Source organism: Podarcis pityusensis, assembly GCF_964106645.2.
Source record: "Podarcis pityusensis genome assembly, chromosome: 2".
NCBI lineage: Eukaryota > Metazoa > Chordata > Lepidosauria > Squamata > Lacertidae > Podarcis > Podarcis pityusensis.
In genome coordinates this window covers 78,565,925-78,582,929 of record NC_138029.1, presented here as the reverse complement: position 1 = coordinate 78,582,929, position 17,005 = coordinate 78,565,925, and the positions used below count along the sequence as shown (strand labels likewise).

Below are 17,005 nucleotides of genomic sequence, written 5' to 3'. Positions count from 1 at the left end.
GCAGCAAATTCCACTGTCAAACAGCTCTTACTGTCAGGAAGTTCTTCCTATTCTTTAGGTGGAATCTTCTTTCTTGTAGTTTGGATCCATTGCTCCGTGTCCGCTTCGCTGGAGCAGCAGAAAACAACCTTTCTCCCTCCTCTATGTGACATCCTTTTATATATTTGAACATGGCTATCATATCACCCCTTAACCTCCTCTTCTCCAGGCTAAACATGCCCAGCTCCCTTAGCCGTTCCTCATAAGGCATCGTTTCCAGGCCTTTGACCATTTTGGTTGCCCTCCTCTGGACACGTTCCAGTTTGTCAGTGTCCTTCTTGAACTGTGGTGTCCAGAACTGGACACCGTACTCCAGGTGAGGTCTGACCAGAGCAGAATACAGTGGCACTATTACTTCCCTTGATCTAGATGCTATACTCCTATTGATGAGGCCCAGAATTGAATGTTTTAATTAACAATCTTATGTTTAGCTTTTGGCAGCCCCAACCATCAGTTGCTGGTAGGACAAGGAAGAAGGGAAGAAGAGTCTGAATGCACTCCTGCTTCCCTGAAAGGTGACCAGTGCCAAGGATGATTGTGCCAACATTATTTTCTGACATGCATGTATACTTAGATTCTGGATGCAGAGATCTAACATGCAGCACCCTTTTGCATGCAGGGGATGTGATTTAGCAAGAGGATCTTTGTGCAGAGGAAATCACATTCAAAAAAAGAGAAAATTTCAAAATAAATGAACCTAACTTTGCTCCTCTCAGGAAGAAAAAAACTCTTAAAATGTCAAGCCAAGGTTAGATTCTGCTCAACACCGTCATTGAGATAAGGCTTGCTGGCAGAAATCATTATTCCTCCTTTAGTGGAACATCAACGTTCTATTTCACAATAATTTATGTAGGTTTTGAACTGATTAATACATATTATAAAATATATTACAAGCATGTATGAGATATATTTATAGTTGGCTGCAAGCACAATGTGAAAAAATTAACAAGCAGTTTTCAGATTACACTGAATTATATTTGCATCTGTAATGTAAAATCAGTGCTTCAAAGCATTAATGGTTAATAGTTAATAGTTCTGAACTAGTGACAAATGATGTATCTATATAAAGTGGGAAAAGTAAGTGTGTGTGTGTATCTATATATCTCCTGTGCTGATTAGAGTATGCATACTTGGCTGCATTTATAAATTCATGCATGCAGATAGAGATGCATTGATTGGCACTGAATCCAGAACTGAAGACTTGGGACTCTGTTTCTTCTCTCTTGAGAAAGAGCAGCAGCTTAGAGATAACTCACTAATTTAAGGTTGCAAGCCCCTGAAAGCAAAGATTTGGCTCAAATATGCTAATTCCCATAATTTTTTAATTTATTTTTTAAAAAATGTATCTTGATGTCTAGAATATAGCCCAGTCCCATTCTAGTTCCCATAAACCAGTTCCTTATTTCTTTACTCCTGGCTGCCAATGAGTCATGTTGCCGGTGTCCTAAGTATTTACTAAGGAGGCAGTGCATGAGGCCAATTAGGGGCAGTGTGACCAAGAAGGTGACAATGCTGCTGATCATAGAGGGATAAGAATAGTGGTATAAGGATTGTGAATGGCAGGGGTGGAGGTGGGATTTGACCCAGCCTTAGGTTTTAGATGCAGTGGAGAAACTGTGATTTGACAAACCAGGAAGTTTCTACTAAAGGAAACTTGATAAGAGAAGGGATAAGGTGTAGGGGATGTGCAACTGGTTATATATTTCCAAGTCCAAAAAAACATGGATTGTGGGAATGGGAATACGATGCCTAAATTGGGTGATAGAGATCTCTCAAATACTGAAAATTGTTTTGTAAGAGTCATTCAAAATCTTCTGCTTAAAGAATTAAATTAAAGCCACTTCATAGAATGTATAATATAACTTTTATTCTTTTTTCTAAGCTCTTGGAAAGTTACATAACAACCGTGCTTTAGTTAGGACACCATTTATAGACATTTAAAATGCATCTTTATAAATATTTTACATTTGGTCCATAGAACATTGCAGTTTTCTAAATTATACTGTACTCTCTCTTTTTAAAACAGGCTCTATATATATTTTAGAATATGTATATATTACATATATATTTTTATATAGAGATAAATTTGCTTGGTGTTTAGAGAATAATTAATTATTGCAAAAAGCATATATGATCATATATTCTTTCTTTTTTAAGGGCAAATACTACAAAAAGATACAGCTATTCACAGCTTACACACAGTAGTTCTACGACACTATTTTTGTGCTATATATGATACGTTTGTACAGGATTCTGCTAAAGAGCAAATCTGTCAAACATCTGTCATAATTGTTTTACAATCAAACATTGAATACTGCATTTTTCTTAGAACAACATGGGACTTGGTTACATAAACAATAAAGAGAAAGTCTGAATTTTGTATCTTAAGTCTAATGAAATTCACAGTTATAATGTATATGAAGCAAGTGAAGTATGACATGTTTTCTTTTCTTTTCCCCCCTAAACCCTGAAAATCTACAAGACATTTGGATTTATTTGTGAGTTCATCTATAGATATTCAGCATGTATCATAGATATCTGAATATTTTACAGTTGATCTACTGTATGAAACGGTTTAGAACCTACTAAACAATACTCTTTTTATGAGTTTTTTTTATTTGTTAAGTTGAAATATATGTATATATATATTTTCTACAATAATGTGCTTGACATTCTGAGAATAATACCTTATTGCAAGAACATATGTTTGTCACCTTCAGACAAAAACAACAAAAAAACCAACATTCACAGTTAACATGTTGTTCACATAGTAGTTCTACATAAAGTGTGTGCTATCTAACATTGTACGTTGCACAAGGTTTCGCTGAAAAGCATGTTTCATTGCACAGTTCTGTCACAGTCATTTAGAATCAAACATCACATACCACTTTTCTTACGATTCTCACTTTCTGTCTCATAGCTGCCAAACAAGAGTTGCCTTTGTGGACTCTTGAGTCTTGCCATTTTCCACACAGGAAGAAATCCATTAGCTTTAGGTGCCTGTGTGGAAAATGCAAGCGAGAGCCTAGAATGGAGCTGTTTATGGCAAGACCGTTCCCTCACTTCTCCATCTTTCCCATGAAAAATACATACCTAAATAAAACCATAAAAATAAAATTCTTTCTTCAAAGTGCTTTATAATATGCTTGCTAGTCAAAAACCTCTATTGTTGATAAGACCTTCAACAGACCGACTAGAGCAGTGCTAATTTTAAAGCCCTAAATTATATTCTGCGGGGAGCATCTCGATGTAGAAGCTATTTGTTTGGTTCTCTATTTGTGGGAAAGTGCTATACCTGCCAATGACACAACTTAAAAGTGAAGCACAACCTGGATTAAATGAAAGATAACGTGTACAGCTTTAAATATGGCAGCCTTTGGGAGGGACTCTTCACAGTTTGAAGTATGTAGTCATATTATCACTTGTGCGGCTGGCTTTTTGTTTTTTGTTTAAAAAACCACCCCAGTACTTTGAAAGATGCCGACATGGAAAATATTCTAAAAGATATATTGCTATAAAATAATACATTAAATGTTGGCATCTCAATAGGTTGGGTTAGGGAGTGGTGCAATTTAGTCTGTACTGTATATCCCAAAATAGCTTGTTAATGGCATTTGTATATGAATGATTCAGTATACTGTAGAATATCAGAAGATTTCCATGAAAATTAGAAAAACCAACTCCAGAATAAAGTTGGTCAACATTTTTAAGGGCAGTATTTTCACTGGTAAATTTTCTTGGTAAAAAATACTTTGCTGGTGAATACAAAACAGCTTTCTGTTTTAACTGTTCTCAGAAATAACAGTCTTGGGATTCAAACAGTATGAAATATATTAATAAAAATCAGCTGCACAAAACTTCAAATTGTTGTGTTAAAAGGTAGATTAAAAATGGCCTACATGTCTTTATAAATTCCCAAAGATATCCAGCTCTTACTGAAAGAGAATAAAAATGTTAACAGTCTATGGATTGCCAGGAAACACAAAACATTGTCAACAACTAAGCCCACAAAATGGTTTGATCTTATCCACATTGCTTCCCTTATAGTGGTGATGGTCTTTTGTGCCACTAGAGGTAGGTAATTTTATTCTCAGACATAAATTTGTGGTCATATTCAACCATGTTTCATTTGTGTATGGTTTTTCTTTTTTCTTTTGCCCCCCTACAGGAAGCTTTGTATCATTTTAATGACCCAGACTATATATATGCTTCTTTGTTTGCAGAGTTGCTCTGCTGGGCTTGTTCAGGTCCGTTTTCAGGATGAGTAATATCTTCACTTGGTTGAATCATTACCTGGATTCGCTACAGGAGAGAGAGAGAGAGAGAGAGAGAGAGAGAGAGAGAGAGAGAATCATTTCATTGTTCTTAATCTGAATGGCTTCCCTTACATTAAATTTATATTCCAGTTCTGTAGTTGTCATTCATGAAAGGTGCAATAGGAAGGAAGGAAGGAGGGAAGGAGGCCACAGTTCCTGAATGACTTTCCAATGTATGGTATTGTAATGGTTCTAGGGGTTGCTTGTGCGTAAGCAGGTGCCTATCTCCCCGGCTGGGTGCAAACACCTGGCTGGGTTGCCAAAGTGAACCTTTTCTGTCCGGACAGCCACTCACCCGTGGCTGACTCAATCGCTGGCAGAATCCGTGAGTGGGCGTTTCTTAAACTTCTTCCAGCAAAGAAGTTCTTTGACGCCTAGTCTCCGCCTACCCTCTCTGCGCGGAAGCCTTCTGCGCAGGGAGGGCGTGGGCAACAGAGGACCCCTACTCTCCCCGCTGGTCCCAGGCAAGGAGTCATGAGACCGCCTCACCACTTCCCCCAACTGCCCCCCTTCTCCCCTGGTGCTACGCTGATTCTCTTCCCCAGAAGATGGGCTGCTCCTCCCGATCCCTGGAAGCTCTCTGGAATCCCTCTGGCTTTCGCTCTCCCCCTCCAGTACTGATGGCAGTTCCCTGACAGGTATCAATAATTTTTGGGACAATAACAAAATTTTTAGATCAGTAAATAGTAAACTAGCAGTGAATCCTGCCTAATCAAAATGTTCATCCTCTTATCAGTCCATGCACTGTGTAACAACTGAGATTTGCAGACAGCCTACTTCATTACTTCATTCTGGCCCATTGCCCAAGCACTGCCCTCTTGGGCCAATGATTGGCCAATTTGAATTCCAGTGCATGGTGAGCTATCCCACCCTCCTTTGCGGCCAGCCGGGGAAATTCCCCAACAGGCCGGGCTATGATGGAGAGGCCCTTTTCTCCATGGAGCCGAGATCCTTCCACAATGGGCCACCACCACCACCCAGAGACTGAGTAAGTGTGGTGCCAAAGAAGGACAGAACTTTCTTTATGTATGCCACAACAGCAGCAAGAATACTTATTGCAAAGTATTGGAAGACACAAGATTTACCCACTCTGGAAGAATGGCAGATGAAGGTGATGGACTATATGGAACTGGCGGAAATGACTGGCAGAATCCGAGACCAGGGAGAAGAGTCGGTGGAAGAAGATTGGAAGAAATTTAAAGACTATTTACAGAAATACTGCAAAATTAATGAATGTTAGAATGATGTCAGAATGAAGTTAAGTGGTTTTAGCAGTAATGTTATAAAGGTGTATGTAAAAATGGATTGTTAACAGGCGAAAATCCAAAGTTATAATATATTAAGTTAAAGGATTAAGACAAAAACAAAGAGGGAAAGGAATTGCTGAATTAACTAACAGAACTGGAATACAAAAAAGGGAGGTGTGAGGAGGTCACGGAAGTAAGGAAATGAAATGTAAGGCATGGAAAGACTGATGTGTCTTTTAAGTGTTTTTTATCTTTTTTTTGTATTTTGTATTTTTTTCCTTTTTGTTTCTTTTTCTTTCCCCCCCCTCTTTTTATTTATGTAATCCTTTCTTTGAAACTTTAATAAATATCATTTAAAAAAAGAGAGAGAGAGACTGAGTAAGTGGCCGTTCTCAGTTGATGCACTGTGTAACAGCTGAGATTCTCTACAAAGATTTGAGCGGAGATGTTGGTGAAGCCTGCTGGGCTGGGGTCTTCGCTGACATTAGTTCTAAGCAGCATAACCAGTGACCAGAGATTGTGGAAGTTGGGAGGAAACAGAACAAAGGGAAATGAAATTGGGGCAGAGGAAACTAAGAAGCCCACTCATACAGCTAGAACTCATCTTTACAGTCACAAAGTGGGAAAATCATTTAGCCATGTTTTTACTTGGAAAGGAGAAAGGAAGGTGAGAACCTGAGTAATCCTGTCACATTTTTTAATGGCAACTGGTATGGAGAGGCCTTCCTATGCTGCAATATTCTGGAAGCTTAGCTGCCGATCTTTATTTCATTTAAATGTTTTATAGTCCACCCTTCAGCTAGGAAGTTCTCTAGGGGCTCGCTATCATATTGATATATAGTAGATATAGAGAGATGTGCCATTGCTACTGATTTACATTTGGACAAATCATAAGAAAAGACTGACCCAGGGATAATTTACTGTAGCAAAGAGGTATACTTTGATATTGTAAATAAGAACGCAACAGCAGATTGTGCTTGCTGAAACTGGCATCTTGCCAAGTGTAGGCACAGTTCTAAAGACATAATTTACCTGTTTCAAGGAGCCTTTTAATGTAAGGAACATGTATGCCATGTAGCCTGGAATCAGCACCATGGATGATAGAGCCATAAACCAGCCAACACCTTGGCCCCATGCCGGGAATACGTAATCGCCCAAAGTGAGAGGAGTCATTTGCACGGCACTGAAGATAAACACACCCTGGGGAAGTAGAAGCATGAAAAAAGTCAGCTATGGTTTGTTGTAGTTGCTGCTGCTGCTTTTGCAGGTAGTTCTTTGCTTGGATAGGAAAATTAAAGTGAAAAGTTATTTTCCTTTTTAAAATTCCAGACATCTTCCATTTTACCTATGTAATTTCTGATGGTACTGTTATGAGTTTGGGGTGAGGGTGGGGAAGTAGATTGTATACAAAGACCCCTCCAAGCCCTGGATCCAGCAAGTGTTAAAATATAAGCCATTGAGGTGATAGCCTGGCCAATGAGCCATTAAGGGATACAAAGGAAAGGGGCAAATGGGTCGGACCCCTCACCCAGCTTGTGGCTAGTTTGAAAGACAAAAGGCCACAGTAGAGAGTTGAGTTATGTAAGCCGGAGGCTGGGAGAAAAAGAAGTGAGCTGGAGATACAGTCAGAACATGTTTGATGTCTATTTGAGCCCAAGGCTGCGGCTACGGTAGAAACAAGACCCTTTTGGGGTGTTAATGCTGTGAACCCCTCCATTGCAGACTCAAGTTGTACATCTGGGTAAATAAACCATATCTCATAAAGACACCACAGTCTTCGCTGTGCCTCATTTCCAAAAGTGCTTGGGAACCCTGGAATCTCACAATGCTCAGAGACAGGGATGACGTGCACCTGGAGAGAGCCACTATGGGTATTACTATGTAACCCTATGGGTATTAGGTATTTTCAGATATTTAGTTAGTTTCCCCTCATCGGATATAAGATTTATAGGAATTATACTGAATTTGTCCCTCATAGACAAAGGAGTAATTTCTGCATTCTCAGGAGATTCTCTGGAATGCACAACTTTTGTACAAAACAATGCAATGCAAAGATTCAGTATCCATCCTGCCCACCAGGAGCCACAACATGTTGGTGACAGTTCAAAGGGTTGTGGAGGAAATTGGAGCGGGGGTAGGGAGGAGACAGGCTTGCTTAAGCTCCTAGAGGTTTACAGAATCTTAAAGGTGGGGTTCTTAGTAGTGGTGATTAAGGTGAGGGAGATGTCCACCACGAAGCCTTTTCCCCCCACTGTGTAAGGAGTTTTCAGGCAGAAGGAAAGAACAACCTTCCTTTCCCTTTTCTCTAAAAGGCATTCCCCCATCTGCTGGATGCATAGCCGTTTAGTGTTATATAGCAACAGAGAAAGGCTTTAGAAGAATGAGCGAAGATGGTGCCCTTTTTCCTTTCTTTCCTCCAAAGTCCTTCCACCCTGCGAGCTAATTTGTATTTGTATTTTTTATTTTATTATTATTCCTTGCTTAATTCTGTGGCAATGTGAGTGTTATGTGCTAATGCAATAGTTCCAAAATGCTGGTTCAGGACTGGACGTTTATGGAAGCCAGCCCAGAGCTCATTGGTATCCTAGTATTGTGAGATGGGGATGTGAGCATTTCTCATTAATTTATTCCTATACCACTATGATTCCTCAAAGGCCCCCAACTTGTTGCGTCTGTTTCCAAGAGCCCTGCAAGATTTGGCTCGTAAACTCTAACTGCATGTTAAATTATCTGACCTGTCTTGTAATTGAATTGGCAAATAGCCCTAAACAGTGTGACATGCATTTTGATATACAAAAGGATATTTTGAACCATATATATTTATAAATTTTGAAATCATACAGTTTCATAGATTTTTAATTTTCTCTTGTTGCTTCTCCTTTCAAACATTTTATTTTTCATGTACAGAATAAAACAATATATACTGAGTTTTGAGCCTGCTTTACGTGGTTTTCTTTTTGCTTCTCAGTATTATAAAATGATATGTGCATTCACCACTATGACCATTGCTCTAGCCCTTTGCTAGAAATAGCCCAAAGCTATTTTTGCTAGTGGAATCAGCTAAAAAAGACAAAAGTAGAAAGTTTTTGGAAAGAAGAAAATAGAAGATGGCAGCTTTTATATTAGATTATCATCACCTGTGCACTAAAAATAAACACTGGATTCTCTAAAATAATGTGTCTTGGGGCGAGTCGGCAGTTGTTATGGTCCTTCCATTAACTATTGGAAGATTAGAATTTCATTAAGTATACTTTAATTAAAATTATTTTAGTTGCTATTTCTCCAGAAGGCATGAAAGTAGACCAAAGTATTTAGAGAACAGAAAAAAACACAGCTTACATTTTTTAAACACAGCTTACATCTTTTAAAAAGTTTTGTGAATATTATGCTTGAATTGTAAGTTATATAAATTATTGTACGTTGTTATATCAAAATAAAGCACAAATGTGTGTGTGCATGATCAAACGGCCAAGTGTAGTTGCAGCATTTTAGAGCCTTACTGGACATCCTTATCACTGTGCATTCTTGATTATTTGTGCTCATTTGAACTTTAAAAAAAAATGTAGACTTGCATTAATTGCATTTAACATCTTTAACATTTTTGTTTCTTACTGCCACAATGATTGGAGTAAAGAAAGACCAGCAGAGCTTCCACCAGATGCAGGGCCTATAGCCAACCATCTCCTGGATATTGTCGTAAAATCTGTTTACACCTAAACAAACAAACAAACAAACAAATTGTTAGTTGGTTGAAACCAATAATGAATGGCTAGGAGAGAGAAAAGGTTTGAAATATATCAGAAGAAGAAGAAGAAGAAGAGTTTGGATTTGATATCCCGCCTTTCACTCCCTTTAAGGAGTCTCAAAGTGGCTAACATTCTCCTTTCCCTTCCTCCCCCACAACAAACACTCTGTGAGGTGAGTGGGGCTGAGAGACTTCAAAGAAGTGTGACTGGCCCAAGGTCACCCAGCAGCTGCATGTGGAGGAGCGGAGACGCGAACCCGGTTCCCCAGATTATGAGACTACCGCTTTTAACCACTACACCACACTGGCTCTCTTGCCAGATAACCTACCAAAGTCTTGCCAGAGTCTTGCCAGATAACCTACCAAACCCATTAACAATCCAGTGTTGGTGGTTCTACAGAACTGGTGGCTCCAAAAAGGCCTTAAAGCCAGGGACTAGCCTAGCTGCAGGGAAATAATCAGACCCGAGTGGGGGAGGTTTTAGCACTGGAAAAATGGAGCCCACAGCCTACGGGGAAGGGAGGAAATGAACAGCAATCCAAACAACAGCCAATACATCATTAGTTCTGGTTACAAGGGGTACATGTGTCATGAGAAAGCTCTTTCCTCCATGATTCAACATTATGGGTTGAGTGCAGGGAAAATGTAACTTCCCAGGAACAGGACCATTAGCAGTAGGAACTGTTAACAGATTTGCATACCTTGTGCAGAAACAATGCACAGAGGAAGGAAAATGCCAATCCCCTAAGGGAAAAGCCTAGATTCTAGCATGTGAATGTGAATGTGAATATAATCGATAATCTACAGTAAGATGCCTTAACAAAGAAGAGAATAAATCAGAGAAGTCAACAAAAGAGTCATTAAGATGTAAGAGATTTATTAAGGTCTTATAGGGTTGGTGTGAAAAAGCTCATTTGAAAGCATTAAGTTAGGGAGCTGCAATACGTGTGTATAGGAACTCTGGATCTGAGGGGCATCCCACAGAATCTTGACTAATTTATTGCCTCTTTGTAGCATAATATTATTATTATTTGGGTTGCAATTTGTGTGCACAGCTAAGCTGCATCAATAGGATTTAAGTGTTTCATGTACAGGACTGCAACCATGGTTCTAGTTTATCCTAAATATATAGGTATTATGCTGTTATTTATAATCTGGAAAATGTATTTTTCTTTGATAGTTTGATTGCATCTTCAAATTCTGTTAGCTTCCTGGATAGAAACTTATTCCTCCCCCCCCCATAGGTGAAACCTTTCTGATCCTCAAAATAATGGTAAAATGAGAATCTAACATTCACTAAACGTTTTGTGCATATGACTTCACTTTCTTGGTCTTTTTCCAATCCTTATACCCTTTCTAGGCATGGAAATTTCCTGACTGCTTTATGTGACGGAAATATTTTCTAAAGCCTTCTGCCAGCTAGCACATCAATGGAGATTGGAAATACCATGTGGAATGTGCTTACATTGATATTTTAAGCACCTATTGGATAGTGCCAGTAACATCACAAATGACAAGCCATCATTTTGTTGATACTTTAAAAGTTTTCAAGGATTTAATAATTTGTACATTTATAAAGTGATACCGCTTTTCATAAGCAATGCAGTGCTCATAAAACGTTTAAAACAAAACAAATCAAGGAACAGTTCTTCCATGGCACCGTATATGAATGGTAGTACTTTGACGAGTGCTAGAGTTCTTACAGTTCTTACTTACTTTTTCCAAAAATGCTTGAATTCCAGTTGAAAATTTTAGCATGCTATCAAACACCCCCAATTCTCTCCTCCCTCCTAAGTGCAATATACCGTATTTTTCGTCCTATAGGGCGCACCGGCCCATAGGACGCACCTCGTTTTTTGGGGGGGGGAATGAATAAAAAAAAATTATTCCCCCCCCAGCCGCGGCTGCAGCCCCAAGCCTTGCACACACCTGCCCGAAGCACGGGGCGCCCTCCGGAGGGCGCCCCGTGCTTCGGGCTGCAGGCTGCCGCCCCAAGCCTCGTGCGCCCGGCGGGAGGTCCCGCCGGGCTTGCAAGGCTTGCGGATAGCTTCCTGAAGCCTGGAGAGCTAGAGGCATCGGTGCGCACCGACCCCTCTTAGTCTCCAGGCTTCAGCAAAAGTCTGCATTCGCCCCATAGGACGCACACACATTTCCCCTTCATTTTTGGAGGGGGAAAAGTGCGTCCTATGGGCCGAAAAATACGGTACATACAGTGAGATGGCACATCTCCCTCACTTAAACAGTTCAGATGGCCTCAAATTACCTCTAGGTATGGCATTATTTTGTTAAGATAAATGTGGCAATTATAGAAAACAATTTCAGTTTTAAGTACACATAACATTTTAAATGATTACTTCATTTCATCTGGGGACTGCTTTACAAAAAAATTACATTCTTTTGGCTTATTTTCATAAATTTCAAAATACTATAGCATCACATACCATAGCACCAGGATATGGAGATACACTCAAAGAACACAAGAAACAAGAGACTCATTCCACTTGCAGAATAATAGTCGAAAAGCTTGAACACATATAGTCCACCCTGCAATATATAAAATGTGTTAAGTTCATCACACTTCTGAGATTTCCTTTCCTGTTTTGTTTAACCTTTATATTACCTTTACTTTCCTATTTCAATTCTGTTTTTATTACTTGGAGAGATTCTCTAGGTTTATAAGTATTCATTGATCACTTACCCTGGATAACTGTGACCTTTGGACTATACAACTGCAAATAATCAGTGAATTGCTACGTATCAGTATCAATAAATTTGGTGTGTAATATTTTTATTTTGTAAACTGCCCTGTGATCCGCAGATGAAGGGTGGTATAGGGATAATTCCATATTTATTGATAAGAGTAAATAGTTGAGCTAGGGGTTCTGTCACATGGAAGATGAAGCAAGTTTTTGTTCTCCAGCTCCAGAGGGTAGGACCTGAACCAATGGAGACAAGTTACAAGAAAGGAGATTCCAACTCAGAATCAGGAAGAATATTCTGATGGTAAGAGCTGTTCAACAGTGGAATGAACTCCCTTGTAAGGTGGTAGACTCTCCTTCCTTGGAGGTTTTTAAGCAGAGGTTGGGTGACCAACTCTCAGGGATGCTTTAATTGAGATTCCTGAATTGCAGGGGGTTGGGTTAGTTGCAATTCTACAATTTTGTAATTCAAAGCAGACACACAATTGGATAGGGAAGGAATAATAAATACATCGATGTCTTGCTCTTGTACAAAGAAAGATTCCTTAAATATACCATTTGTGTATTGGTTTTCAATGTTGCCATGGCTTTTGGCATTATTTACATTCCATACTATATAAAATATTGTTCCTGAATGCAGCAATGTCATTGGCTGATGATAACCAAGCCTTTATGTGTTTTTCCTATCCAAGGGTATCTAAGAGTTGCCAAAACAGATGGAATCTCAGTGGTTGTAAATCAATTTAATAGAACAAGCTGTAGATTTTAAGAGTAGCATTAAGCCTGACAACATGCCAGTAAACATAGGTATTATATATTATATATGCATTATACTAATCTCAAATCCTTAGAGGATATTGACATTTGAAGGTTTAGGAAAAGCTGAATCTCTCCTGTCTCCCCACCTTCTTAAATTAATAGGCAATCCACAGAGGACTCTTACTTCATAATTCTGTTTAGTAGAAAATGTGACCACAGCAAATTAGAGATAAGAAGTTCCCAATATAGTATTTACCTGAGTAATATTCGACAGTCCTATCAGATAGGAAACGACACACACACCAGCAATAAAAATTTCTCTCCGACTGCGTAACAGTCTTGGAAATTCATCCACCAGTGCTGTTATGAATCCTTCAACAGTACAGAACTGAAAGTGGAATGAGAGGTTACATACAAACCAAACCAGCAACATTAGATTGAGCTAAAGCAACATCCAGCTTTATCCTATCTCTTCTCCCAAACTATTATGTTGTGATGCAGCTCAATAGTCAAGATACATCTGGAACAGGGCAAACCGATATGCCCAGTTCTGATATACTTTGATCAGACTAATGTTGACTCATTTCATGAGTTATGGTGCAGCTTCTGCAATCATGTTAAAGCACAGGTGGATTATTTATAGGGCAACATTTCTGAATCTATTAAAATATACCTGAAATTAAAAATAGGAAACTCACGCTTTTTAAAATCTGTGGGACAGGTTGTCTGGACTAATCATAATTAAGCTAACTTGTTCCTGCTGAGAGTCTAGACCTCAGTTTAGAAGCATAATAGATAGTCAAACTGACTTAGATCCCTTTGTGCATTTTGATGCACATGAGAGCTCCTGTACATGCTTAAAGTGACATATAAGTTTCTTCTTAGGGCCATAGTAAACATTTTTTTTCCAGTAATCAAATATTACTTTTGCTGCCCTGCCAAAAGAACTACTAAGCACATGACATTCTCCCCTCATGCTATGAGTGTGTACATTTCTGACAGCCACTGGGAAGTGTGTTAAGACACAATGGTAAATGTTTTAACATACTATAGATTGACTAAGGATAATATGAGACAAGGAGCCATTTTTGGTGGTATCTGTGTTGTGACAGTAGAGTGGAACTATTTCATATTATACTACAGATGAAGAAGCTGAAGAAGTTAAAGAAAAATAAAATAAGAAAGCCCGAAAGCTCTTACACACAGGCCTAGGTTTTTTGGGGGTGGGGGGAATATTAGGCTACTTTTTATATTTCGGTAGCCTAAAGCTAAACTTAGTTAAGGATATGTTTGACTCAATTAAATTAACAGCAGTTTCTTCAAAATGAATTATTAATTTTGCTGATTTTCTTTTATAAAAGAACTTTAGGCTTCATGAATAAGGACTCTTCATTATTTCCATCCCATTATGAAATAGCTATTGCTTTTGCTAATGTACTGTGTATGTGCTATCAACAAAAGTTAAAGTAAGGTGCACTATGAAAAATAAGGTTTGTTGACATGTATGTACATACATTCCACTGTGTTTGTTTACACGGGTGGCACTGTGGGTTAAACCACAGAGCCTAGGGCTTGCCGATCAGAAGTTCAGTGATTCGAATCCCCGTGATGGGGTGAACTCCCGTTGCTCAGTCCCTGCTTCTCCCAACCCAGCAGTTCGAAAGCACGCCAAAGTGCAAGTAGATAAATAGGTACCGCTCCAGCGGGAAGGTAAACAGCGTTTCCGTGCGCTGCTCTGGTTCACCAGAAGCGGCTTAGTCATGCTGGCCACATGACCCGGAAGCTGTACACCGGCTCCCTCGGCCAATAAAGTGAGATGAGCGCCGCAACCCCAGAGTTGTGCATGACTGGACCTAATGGTCAGGGGTCCCTTTACCTTTACCTTGTTTGGTGAATTGGTGAGTAAAGGGGATTTACACTTCTATATTTTATATTCTGCCCCAGTGATGCAGGTTAGCTCTAAGGCCACCCATTGAATTTCATGGCTGAACTGTCCGTTAAATGAAATTGGGCCTCCCCCATTCAAAATGCAACAGCTCCGGCTTCATTGGTTCAATGCTAATAAAGGTCTTCATGTCAGCCTTGTGTAAACAAAATGGCACTCTAAATTATTTTAACATTTACTCTATAAAAGCGTGGAGATCTTGTTTGTTGGGAGCTGTAGCAATAGGGCAAGGGGGCTCCATTTTGGGAATTGCCCAGGCAGAAGTAAAGTGGTCTGTCACTGGCGCTGGCACACGGACATCCTGACAACACGCTGGCATCCCCTCCAAAAGCTTATTCCAGAGTGAACTGGAGAAGTGGAAACACTTGGTCGTGGACCCGAAGATGGTAGCTGAGCTTCCACTAGTAAAGAAGCTGCCTCTGCTGATGTCAATAATAGCCTGGCTTGAGGGAACATCCATGTAATGGGCCCAGTACCTGAACTACTAATAGGGAGGAGTGAGGACTCTGTAGACCAATGGAACTGATGCTGATGATGTGGTGAGTACCTTCCCTTCTTGCATAGGACATTGGGGGAGAGAACCCAGGGCACTCAAGGGATGTAGCCAAACCAGGAATGTGTCCTCTGAGGAAACAGTAAATGGGGGACATGGGGGTCAAACCTTCACAAAGTTTGGCAAGATCAATATCCTGAAAGTAGTCAGAGTGAGGAAATTTATGCTACTATAAAGGCATCATCTCATGAGACAGGATAATAATTGGCTGCTTAATTTAAGAAAATAGGCACAATTGTTTGGGGGCCTAAATTGTATTGAAAGTGAGTTGTACACACACACACACACACACACACAAACTCACAAATTCACAAAAGTTAGAATTAAACATTATAGGAAAAAGTTTTACGAGGCATTTTTAATGCATAGTTTAGCATGCTTCTGCCAATTCTCCTTTGACACAAGGAGTGGAGAACCTTCAGTCCTGCTCTCAGTGACTGAGAAAAATATCAGCAAAGGCTGCTGCTTTCATGAACCAAGGGAACCACTTATAGGAACCAAGAAAATGGGGAGGCTCACTTTATGGGATTCCATATTCCAAGCCACAGTGCACAGACATATTTTAAAGAAAAATTTAATTGGCTGTGGTGTCCCATCTCTGGTAAGCCTTCTCCAAAGAAACTTCTTTGATGTAATGCTTTTGAAACCAGGCAAACTTTTTAAAAATTCTAGGTATGTTGTTTAACATTTTGCTTATTTAAATACTTGTTAAAGTTCTGCAATCTACTGTTTTATTAGTTGGGTTCTTTTGTATTGTTTTATTGTCTGTAAACTACCCTAGAATCACTGGACAAAAGATGGCATACAAATTTAAATAGTCACCCATTATAGAAACTGTTCACTAGTGTTAATGGTCCAGTTCAGCCATAGACCTCATTCTGACATAATGAGCCATGGACCTGTGTGCTCTCCTCCCTTTTCTCCTCTGCATCTACAACCAGGAGATCAGGAGTCTTTACTTCCTTTTTAAACTAACTTGTTCAGTATTATGCTTGAAACTCAAGAAATGGGCTGGTCTTAATTACCGGTACTTTTTTTTTTTTTTTTTAGAGAGAAACAAGCCAGCTTTGAACTGTGGTTCATGAAGTTGGCTGGTATCAGTGAAGATTGATACAGAGATACAGCTAGCATTGATAGAAACATATAATGAACTGTTGGACATTTGTCTTCAGTAATAGCGTTTTTAAAAACAACAATAACACTTCGTTTTACCTGACTGTCAATTCCAAGCATAAGCAACATGGAGAAGAACAGTATTGCCCACAAAGGTGAGACAGGAAGTTGTGTTACTGCTTCTGGATAGGCTAAAAATGCAAGCCCAGGACCTGGTAATGGGGGAAATGTATTTATTGTCACTTACCATTAACGCAATATCTAGCAGCTCAATTTATTAATTATAAACTAATTTAGGCATTTTACTACTAATATCTCATTTCATACTACTGTATAATAACAAAGCTGGAAAAACTGAGACAGATACGAAATGGAGATTAGAAAGTGTAGGTTTAAATATGCACATGAATGTATATCTCTATATATCTATGGATATAGAAACAACTATATTTTTGTGAAAAACAATTACAATATATTTTTCTATATACACAATAGCTTCTGCACTCTAAAAGCATTATGAAGTTATCTCGTATAAACATATGAAGCTGCTATGTATTTTCAACAAGTAACTGTGCTGGTAGTTACTTGT

At 39.1% G+C, this 17,005-nt stretch overlaps 1 protein-coding gene and 1 long non-coding RNA gene across 3 annotated transcripts in view; one reads left to right on the top strand and one right to left on the bottom strand.

Annotated features, from left to right (window-relative positions):
* Positions 1-1,730: 1,730 nt before the first annotated feature.
* On the top strand, positions 1,731-3,885 carry LOC308470793. Its single transcript, XR_013982650.1, has 2 exons — positions 1,731-3,479; positions 3,517-3,885. It is a non-coding gene; the product is annotated as an uncharacterized lncRNA (long non-coding RNA).
* Positions 3,526-17,005, bottom strand: part of SLC6A1 (solute carrier family 6 member 1) — a 75,551-nt gene continuing 62,071 nt past the window's right edge. For both annotated transcript variants that reach the window (XM_080994200.1, XM_080994201.1), the window contains exons 10-15: positions 16,516-16,628; positions 13,062-13,193; positions 11,789-11,891; positions 9,215-9,315; positions 6,635-6,802; positions 3,526-4,341 (exon numbers count right to left, since the gene is read on the bottom strand). In XM_080994200.1, coding sequence (XP_080850326.1) covers positions 4,237-4,341; positions 6,635-6,802; positions 9,215-9,315; positions 11,789-11,891; positions 13,062-13,193; positions 16,516-16,628 — 722 coding nt within the window. In that variant the 3' untranslated portion in view covers positions 3,526-4,236. The remainder of the gene's footprint in view (positions 4,342-6,634; positions 6,803-9,214; positions 9,316-11,788; positions 11,892-13,061; positions 13,194-16,515; positions 16,629-17,005) is intronic.